At 61.4% G+C, this 9864-nt stretch overlaps 1 protein-coding gene across 1 annotated transcript; it reads right to left on the bottom strand.

Moving 5' to 3' along the window:
• Positions 1 to 3705: 3705 nt before the first annotated feature.
• On the bottom strand, positions 3706 to 8253 carry TRIM47 (tripartite motif containing 47). The gene is made up of 6 exons (XM_045814430.2): positions 7525 to 8253; positions 6353 to 6448; positions 5834 to 6064; positions 5458 to 5656; positions 4933 to 5007; positions 3706 to 4669 (listed from the first exon to the last, which is right to left on the bottom strand). Exons 1-6 carry the CDS (start codon positions 8209 to 8211, stop codon positions 4029 to 4031), a joined length of 1929 nt encoding a protein of 642 aa, XP_045670386.2. The 5' UTR covers positions 8212 to 8253; the 3' UTR covers positions 3706 to 4028.
• Positions 8254 to 9864: the final 1611 nt, after the last annotated feature.

Raw genomic sequence — 9864 nt, 5'->3', positions numbered from 1 at the left:
CGCGTAACCCTTTGTGAGGTCCCCTGAGGGCAGGGCATCCGTGTTTAGGTCACTCACGCCTATCTCCCTAGCACCGAGCACGGTGCCCCACGCTGAGTAAATAGGGTTAAATGCGTGAGCAAAAGTTTCCAATCTTATCGGGGGGGACGTAATGTAGTGTCCTGACAAACGAAGGTCTGGGCTCATCTTTAGCTCCTGAAGAACAGATCTGCGGAGCCCCCCAAGGATTGACAAATCCCCCAAGAGTATTGATTTTACTCAGTCTGAGAAATGATAATAACAACAACACTTATTGAAAGCTCACTCTGGGGGCGCCTGGGGGGCTCAGTTGGTGAAGCGTCTGCCTTCAGCTCAGGTCATGATCCTGGGGTCCTGGGATTGAGCCCTGTTTCAGGCTCCCTGTTCAGCGGGGAGCCTGCTTCTCCCTCTCCCTCTGCTGCTCCCCTTGCTTGTGCTCTCTCTGTCTTTCTCTCTCTCTGTGTCAAATAAATAAATAAATAAAATCTTAAAAAAAAAAAAGTTCATTCTGTGCCAGGACCTGTGCCAACCATGTCACCTAAATTATCTCTTTCAGGGGCGCTTGGGTAGCGCAGTCGTTAAGCGTCTGCCTTCGGCTGGGAGCCTGCTTCTTCCTCTCCCACTCCCCCTGCTTGTGTTCCCTCTCTCTCTGGCTGTGTCTCTGTCACATAAATTAAAAAAAAAAAAAATCTTAAAAAAAAATTATCTCTTTCAATCTTCAAAATAATGCTATACGGTTCCACTCTTATCTTGTTTCGCGAGTGGGGAAACCCAGGCGTGGAGGGGCTCAGTTTGCCCAAAGCCTACGGTCAGGAAATGGTGGAAGGGGAATTTTTAGCCAAAGCTTTCTGATTCCAAAACTCACACCCGAAAACATTCTCTACTGCTGGGGCAGAAAAGCGGTGCTTTTTATATTAAAGCAAAATGGGAGCTCTTATGGAGTAAAATTCAATTTGACTGTCTTTTAAAGATTAAGTAACATCAGATACCAAAGCCTATTTCCTGCCTGCCTCGGGGCTCTGTGCTATGGATCTCTGAGCCCGTGTCACCCAGCTCCTCCGAGGGCCCTGGGGAAGGAGGTGGAGGGTTGCACCCCAGGGGAAGCCCATGACGACCTCCTAAGGGGCTTCTGAAGCGCCTACGCATCTTCTGGAAGATGTGACTGTGTAGCAAGGGAGTGACCTACGTTCCATGTGTTGCATGGTAGCACCCAATGGGAATGCGTGTGTCGCGTGTGGGGCTGAACGGGACGCACACCTGGCAACTAGATGCCACTTTCCCCCCTGCAGAGTCCCCAGCACCAGCCCAGCGGGGCCATCTGCAGGCTTCAACCCTGCCCAGTGCAGCCCTGCCTTCCTGGCCGGGCCCTCCCCGCTTGGCCACAGTCTGGGTCCAGCCTCACCCTGAGCCTGGGAGGAGGGGAGTGTGAAGGAAGGCCCGTCTGTGAGTGTGTTCCTTGGGAGGGGACAGAGGCGGGGGACGAGAAGGGAGGGGAGAGGATGGTGGCCACTTTCCTTTGGAGTGTGGGTGGGGGGCAAATGCAAACACATGAGGATATAGGACCGGGGCTGCCAAGACAGAGCAGTGTTCAAGGCCACGGCTCAATCCGTGGTCTGGAACTCTGGAGCTCATTTTCCCACAGAAACAATGCTCAAGGGGAGGTTGGCTCCCGGCCTGGCCCAGAGGAGCCAGATTCAGCTAATAGAAACAGCCTCAGAAGACCCTTCACACTCTCTGCTCTCCACCATTGTGTGCGCCGAGTGGGGGCTCAGGCGGGGGCTCAGGCGGGGGCTGGGAGACCGCAGGCTGCCAAGGGCTCGGCTGGCCGTGGGAACTGGGGTGCGGTGGAGGGCAGGTCTTACACAGGCGACACTGCTGGGAAGCAGGGTGTGTGTGTGTGTGTTTAGATTTCTAAGCACAGGACGTACGTAAGCCATGGACCGTGGAGCTGGTGTCCCGGACTGGGTGGGCGCCTGCCTGGCCCCGTGCCTCAGTTTCTTCATCTGGAAATGATAGTGGTAGAAGGTTTGGACTAGATGGGTGGTTTTCTAACATTTTTTTCTTTTGAACACTTTCCCTTTTTCAAGCAATCTGGATGAAGCCTGTACCAGCTGCGCTGATTAAAGTGTCTGCAGGGGCAGCGAGGGGCTGGCCCTCCTGGCTGGCTCCTCTGGCTCTGCGAGCCCGTCCTGCCTCAGTGTACCTCCTCGGAGCTTGAGATCCTCTCGGCGCATCTCTCACATGCGCCATCCCTCCCGCTCTAGCATTATCCCAGAGTCGCTGAGGAAGTGCGGGTTGCAGAGAACACTCCAGACTGGGGATATCACTGAAAGCTGGAGTCCGGCCCAGACAGCCCCTTGCTAGCTGTGCAGCCCGGAAGAGCCAGTCTCCTGCTCTGAGCTGTAAAGCGGTAAACGCTGGGATTTGGCGTTACGATGCACAAGGTTCCATGAGTTCTGGAAGTTGGGCGTCACTCTGCAAGTGGCAGGGACTGCTGTGGCTGCAGACTCGGTTAGTCAGGCCCAAATTCCAACCAGCGGCTCCCTCTGTCTAGCTCATGTTCCTGCAAAGTCAGGGACCTGAGGCTTCTTTGCAAAGGGAGTGTGTGGCTTGGTAGCAAGTCCCCATCGGTCCATGTGTGTGATGGTGACAGGAGCAGCCTTCCCCATTCTGGTGAGCTGGGGGCCCTGGCTGCCAAGGAAACCGTTTTGAAAACACGAAGCCCCAGGAACGAGGAGGCCCCACCCGGAAAAACAACATCCTGGCTGCTGGGGCAAAGGCAGAGCTCTGAGGAGGGGCTATTTTTAGCCGCCGAGGCAGGGCAGGACTTGTATGGCCTTGCTGTCTGGCTGCATAACTCACCCATTGTCCCGTCTGACCTTGGGCTAGCGCCTGAGAGGCCTCTGTCTGTCTCGGTCCTCCAGGCCTGGACCCTCTCTACGGGGCACCTGGGCCACAGGGAACCCAGGGCTGGCCTGGAAACACACTGGCTGTGTAGCCTGGGGGCGCGGGGCAAGCTGACCCCAGGGGTGGGCACCCCAGGATCCCGGGCCAGGCTGCGGGGGCTCAAGCAGCAGGGGGCGCCAGGCCTTCCTGGGAGAGAAGCAAGGGCTCTGCTGGGATGCAGGGCCTTGGTCTCCCCAGCCCGGAGCCCTGGTCCAGCTGCGCGGCTGGGTGTGGAGACGGTGAGGCGGGCTCCAGAGGAGGACACAGACCCCTTTCTGGGAGATATTTTCGCCTCCAGCCACACCCTGGGGCCTTCTGGGGCACAACCCTCCCGGACTGAGAAGGTGTGTGTGTGAAAGAAGTGGGAGCTCTCAAACCCTCTTGCCCACACCCAGGAGTGGTGTCCTGTTCTGGGGGGTGTGCGGTCTGCATTTAGCCCGGGGCACAGACACCAGAAGGCAGGTCCAGAATCGGTTTGCGGCACCAAGGATGAAAATAGCTCACGGGGACAGGCCACGAGGCAAACGCTCAGGCAGCTGGGAAGACTGGGGGGCTGGCCCCCCTTGGGAGAAGCCACCTCCAGCTGCCCCTGCCCAGAACCAGGGAGCAGGGCTGCCCCAAAGGGCAGGCGCCTCTTTTCAGCCCCCTCCCCAGGAATCCTGGGACCTCCTGCCTTTCAAGACCAGCTCTCCAAAGATGAGAATTGTTGGTGGGTGGAGAGAAGGATAGAAAAAGGAGTCATTCATTCAGCAAACATTTATTCAGCCCCTCCTATGTGCCAGGCACTGTCCCAGGAACCTGGAAAAGGAGGAGCTGGGGTAGCCTGGATCTGCCCCAGCTCTGGCTTTCTCTCCCAGAAAAAAGGCCTACAGGGGGACAGGATCTGAGGGGCACTTCAAGGGGTCTGGTAGCCTGCTCCTTGAGAGGTGGAAGGCCAAGTATTTGGAAGGTGGAAGCCTCCAGGAATAAGCCTGGGGAGGTGGGGGGCTCCAAGGTGCCTTCCGGGGGGCAAGATGGGGGCACAGAGAAGCATGCTTCCCAGGAGCCGAGATGCCCCTCCAGCATCACCTCCTTTTCAGCACGGAAATGCAGGACTTCTTGAGGGGCCCGATCTGCAGATGGGCATCCACACTCTCCAGGAAGAAGGCAGGCTTGAGCCTGCGAGAGAAGAGTCCCGCAAAATGGCTGTCCAGGCGGCTCTGGAAGGGTTCGATGGGGGAGGCCAGGGTGCTGCTTCGGCGGGCCCGGGAGGCCTTCAACCTCCGAAGAAGACTCATCTTGCCGTCCCGCACGGCATAGAAGGCCAGGGCTCGGTCGGCATATTCTAGGCAGATCCCGACAGTGGGCGAGAAGGGATGGGGCAGGGGCGCCTCGAGCCCATGGAACCAGACGGAGAAGCTCCGTCCGTTCCACTGCAGGCAGCAGGAGTGGGCGTTGCGGCCCAGCCGGCCCCGGTCATAGGGCTCTTGCGGGGAGAAGTCTTCGGCCATGACCCCCACGCTGACCCAGCCCTCGATGATCTCCACCTCCCAGTAGTAGGTGCCCCGGTCCAAGGCACCCTCGCCTAGCACCTGCTCGCAGTGGGTGAAGCGGGTGGGTGACTCGGGGTAGTTGATGGGACACAGCACCCTCTTTACACCTTTGGTCCCAAACAGCTGCAAGTACTTGTCTGCCGTGTCGCTGTCCAGGTCCACGATGTAGGCAACTGTTCCCGAGGATGGGAGAGAGACATGGGGTCGGGGCCAGGCACAGGTGGGACAGCCCCTCCCCTAGGTGCCCACCTCCCCAAACGCAGCCTCTCCCCTCCTTAGCGACCAGCACGACTCAGCCCCACTGGAGAGCACCCTGTGAACTGACCCAGTTCACCCTAAGGATGAGAGGAATCCAAGCCTGCTCGTGTTAGGGCTCAGCCCAGCAGCCGTGGGAGCGCCGGGGCGAGCAGAGGGGAGAGCCCACGTGTCCACTTACACTTGAGGAAGTAATCCCTGGGAGCCTCACTCTCGAGGTTGTTGGTGCTATCGGGGTCTTGCGACTCGGCATCGGCTGCAGAAGAGACAGTGGGGAGCGATGCTCTCCAGCGGCCCGTGGCTGGGCAGCGGCACAAGGAGCTCCCTCCTCCTATGAACCTGTGACCAAAATCCCTCTCCTCCTGCTTCCTCCCAGCCTATCCCCGGAGATGGGCACACACCCAAATATGGCACCCTGCCTTCACATGCAGTCCTGGTCCTCCGGTTCCGCCCCTGCTCCACCTTCTGACTGCTCAGCCCCTCTGAAGCTAGAGGGCAGGGCAGGGGAAGCCCCCTCGACTCCCTACGCTGTGGCCGAAGGGGCTGGTCTGGTCATTACTGAGTGGTGGCTCCGCTCACTGGTAGGAGTTGGGTCCCACCCTGCGCCAGGCACGCGGTTTCCATCTCCCACTCCCGCACGGGTCCCAGGCCTGGGGGCCTGTGTGGGGAGACTGGGGAAGGGTTAGTCACTTGGTGGGGCGCCCACCTTCCGTGCCCAGCTTCTGCAGCTCCTCCTCATCGCCGCCCAGCCCCCGCAGCTGCTCCCACTGGCTGGCACAGGCCGCAGTCAGTGCGTCTCTCACCGCCCGCACAGCTTGGGAGGACTTGGTGAAGCTGAGCTCCCTCGGGGGACCGGGCCCAGGGCCGCACCCCTCCTCCAGGGCCAGCCTCAGCGCCAGCAGCTCCTGCGCCCGATAAATGACTGTTAAGGCCTTGCGGGCTCCAGCTCCACGGGCTAGGGGGAGAGAGCTCAGCCGGGAGGATGGCACAGCCCCGGGGGGCCAGGAACCCGCTGCCTTCTCTCTCCATTCCTTGCCTGTCCCCCTTCTGTGCCCTCTCTGGCCACTAAGGGCCGCACTTACCTGCAGGAAGCTGACTGAGTCAGCCTCAGGGACCTGACCGAGGTTGTGGCGGGCCCGGCTTAGCCTATCGCGCTGCTCCTCCTGCCGCCGCAGGTCACCCTGGGAGCGGCCCAGCATGGTGGCCTCCCCCTCCTCGATGAAGCCCAGCACCTCTGATTGGAACCCCTGCAGGATGGCTGCAGCCTCAGCGAAGAGCCGGCTCACCCTCTCCCGCTCTGCCAAGGCTGCGCTCTGCACGGGACAACACGGGACAGAGGTGAGGGCAAAAACAGCGTTATGCCGGCCCCATTCTTTCCAGACCCCACCTTCCCACCCTGCCCTCTTGCGGGGGACAGAGGGACCAGGCACAGCTGTCCTGGACCCACGCCAGGTCAAGGTAGCCAGCCGCTCGTGCTCAGTGGGGCCAGGCCGTGCCCGGAGCACAAGCTTCTTTGGAGTGGACCATAGCAAGCTGCAAGCTCCCATTGCCAGAAGCCTGTTGCAGGACGGCACGGGGGCGGGGTTAGCGTGGGGTCCGACCTTGATGAGGGCCACTGTGCGCCGGGACTGTGCAATGCCAGCGCCCAGCTCGTCCATGCGGTCTTCCACGGCGCTCAGGACTTTGGACTGCTCTGCCTGTGGGTGACACCGTTAATTAGCCTGGGGCCCAGCAGAGGCCACAGCCCTACACTGGTCTACCAGGCCACAGCAAGGGGAAGAGGAGGGATGACCCGGAAGTGTTGTCTGTGCATAGGTGGGACTGGGAAGGGCCATGATGTCCCGTAATACGCCAGAGGGGCCTCGAGGCCAGGCGGGTGCCATTCCCAAATGCCTGGGGGGAGCAGAGGCTGGCTGGCTTGGGGGTTGTTGGTCTCCCCTTTCTGACCAGTGGGCAAGTACAGGCGCATCGATGCCTCTCACTGTCACTCACACTCACTGGAGAGCTTCCTTCGGTGAGGAAGAGGCAGAGAGAGTGGGGTAGGCGCTGCACAGAGGGCATTCAGCTGTCTCGGGGATCCCTGTCCCCAAAGAGTCTGTGTCCCCAGTCCAGGCCTGAAAAATGGGGATTCCGGGCAAGTCCCCTGGGTCTTGTGAGTCACTGCTCCAGGCAGGAGAGACGGAAAATCCCAAGGCCAGAGGCGCCAAGACCGGGCTGGAGGCCAAAGGAAACTGGGGGCGGAGGTAGCTGAAGGACTGCGAGCACATGCTCCCACCACAGGCCCGGGAACAGCTGGACAAGAGCTGTCTGTATGCTCCGTCCACCCTCTGCCACACGCCTGTCGCCTGCCACACCCATTTCAACCCGGTGCCTCCCTCAGCCCAGGCCAAATCTGCGCTGGGTCCGGCAAGAACCCGGCCTGGCAGCCGCGCTGCCAGAATCAGCCAAGCCGGAACCCGCGGGCCTGACTCTGCTCCCCCTTGCCTTAGACCCCCATAGGGCCCGACCGGGCTTCAGGCCCCCTGCTTGCCCTTCCAGTCCTTTTCGAGTTCTCCCTGGGTTCCTCCAACCCCCATTCCAATCTCGAGCAGAACGTCCCACAGCGAGTGGATGGATGACATTGTCAGTATTGGAAAGGACAGTTGAGAGCCTCAGGTTAGAGGAGGACATTAGGACCCTATCAGGGAAAGGGGCGGGGGCTGGGATCCCCGGCCCTCGGCTGCCCCGCGCGGCCCTCACCCGCCCGGGCGCCCCCCACGGTACCCGCGCCCACCTCCTGGAGCGCGCGCTCCTGTTCCAGCGGCACGAGCTCGTGGCCCCGGTGCTCCTGGGCGGCGCAGGCCTCGCACAGGCACACGCGCTCCGCACGACAGTAGCGCTCGAGCGGCCGCAGGTGGCGCGGGCACAGGCTTTCCTCCAGCCGGCGCAGCGGCGGCACTAGGCGGTGTCCGCGCAGCGCCGGGCTGCGCTCATGCGGGCCCAAGTGTGCGGGGCAGAACGAGGCGAGGCAGGAAAGGCAGGAGAGCGCCGCAGGCAGGGCGGCGCCCTCGGGGCACGCGTCGCATCGCACCGGCTCTTCGCCGCCGGGCCAGGGCTCGGGCGCGCAGGGAGCCGAAGGCTCCGGGGCGCTAGGCGGCGCGCTGGGCGGCGTGGGCTCCGGGGCCGGCGCTGGGGCCGGGGCCGGGGCCGGGCCGGGCCCGGGCGCGGAGCCCGAGCCCTGGCGGAGCTGCAGCAGCTCGGACAGCGTGTGGTTCTTGCGGAGCTGCAGGCCGTCGGGGAAGGGCTCCTGGCACAGCGGGCAGCGGGCCGCGCCTCCGGGTCCGCCGCTGCCACCCGTGCCGCGGTGCGGCCACAGCGCACTCAGGCAGGCCAGGCAGAAGTTGTGGCCGCAGGGCAGCGTCACCGGCTCCCGGAGCGGCTCCAGGCAGATGGGGCAGCTGAAGGGCCCGCTGCCGTCCATAGCTCCGCGGGCACCGCCTGTTCTGCTCCCGCCCTGGGAGGGACCCTGCCCGCTCGCGCCGCGGCGCCGCCCCCTGGGACCGAGGCCAAGGGTCCAGCCCCCTTCCGCCCCCGGCTCGGACCGCCCCCCAGCGCCGCAGACCCGCCTGCGGGTCCGGGTATACCCGGCGCCGGCTCAGACTGCGCGGCCGGTCTCCGGCCCCGTGCGACCCTGAGGGGCTCCTGGACGACCGACCCTCCTGGTCCAAGGGGAGGGCGGAGGGCAGAGAGTGCGAGGGGGGCACACTGGAAGGAAGCTGAGATGGAGTTCACCCCTCCATTACCCTCAGCTCCCCCCATGGCCAGGCCCCGGACTCCAGAGCGGCCGGGCGTTCCCACCGTTCCCCGCCGGCCTCGCCAGTCCCTTCGCCCTGCGGACCTGTCCCGGGCACTTGTCAGCGAAGCTTCTGAGTTGCTGACTGCGGAGGGAATTAACCGCTGATGTGCGCGTGTTTTTGCCAGTTAGCGATTCTGTTTACCCCTCGTGGGGGAACTTGGGCTTTTCTAACCCTGAAATGGGGAGTTGACGTCACCTTCCAAGTCCCTTGTCTGAGGGAATTCAGTTCCCCTCCACGGATCCCTCACCCCACCCCCAGGCACTTGCGGTGTGCCTGGGGATAGGGGTGTGGGTTCCCCAAATGGAGGCATTTAAGGCTCATCCAGACATGCACTTAATACTGTTGTTTAAAAGAATAACATGGCGGGCCCTCTGGGGTGCTCAGCCGGTGAATGTCTGCCTTCGGCTCAGGTCACGATCCCAGGGTCCTGGGATCCAGCCCCCATCGGGCTCTCTCCCCGCCCCCTCCCGCTAGGCGGGAGTCGGCTTCTTCCTCTCCCTCTGCTCCTCCCCTCTGCTCATGCTTGCCGCCGTCGCTCGCCCGCGCTCGCTCTCTAGCGTGTTCCCTCTCAAATAAATAAACAAAATCTTCAAAAAATAAAAAAGAATTAGGGGCGCCTGGGTGGCTTAGTCGGTTAAGCGTCTGCCTTCCGTTCAGGTGGTGATGCCGGTGTCCTGGGATCCAGCCCCACCGCAGGCTCCTTGATCAGCAGGGAGCCTCCTCCCTCTCCCGCTGCCTGCCGCTCCCCCTACTTGTGCTCTCTCTCTCTGTGTCAAATAAATAAATAAAATCTTTAAAAAATAATTTAAAAATAAATTAAATGGCAACAAAATAAAGTAGCATTGGCTTGTAACCCAAAGTATAAAACAAACACGCATGAGTGCATACTGATGTAAATAAATGAAGCATAGGCCAGTGTCCCATTCAGAAGAACGCAACATAACTGCAGATACTCTGGGAGGGAGCCTGGTTTTCCACTCCTTAAATGCGGGCCGTGCACAGCGACTTTCTTCCAAAGGGAGCAAAAGAGTCACTTTACCGTGTTGAAGCCTGGCAAGCGAGACCCCAGCCTGGTGATCAAGGTCACCGTCCACAGTGATAGGTCACGTTGACAGTAAGTACCCAGGATGATACGGTCTTCCTCCCCCAAACCCATAATCCAGTCATGATTAGAACACCACACAGGGCCGCCTGGGTGGCTCAGTCATTTGGTCGTCTGCCTTGGGCTTGGGTCCTGATCCCTGGGACGGAGTCCTCCCCTGCTCAGCGGGGAGTCG

This window comes from Ursus americanus, chromosome 23, assembly GCF_024610735.1.
Source record: "Ursus americanus isolate L20-20 chromosome 23, mUrsAme1.1.p, whole genome shotgun sequence".
Classification (NCBI taxonomy): Eukaryota; Metazoa; Chordata; class Mammalia; order Carnivora; family Ursidae; genus Ursus; species Ursus americanus.
This window is presented reverse-complemented; position numbering and strand designations above follow the sequence as displayed.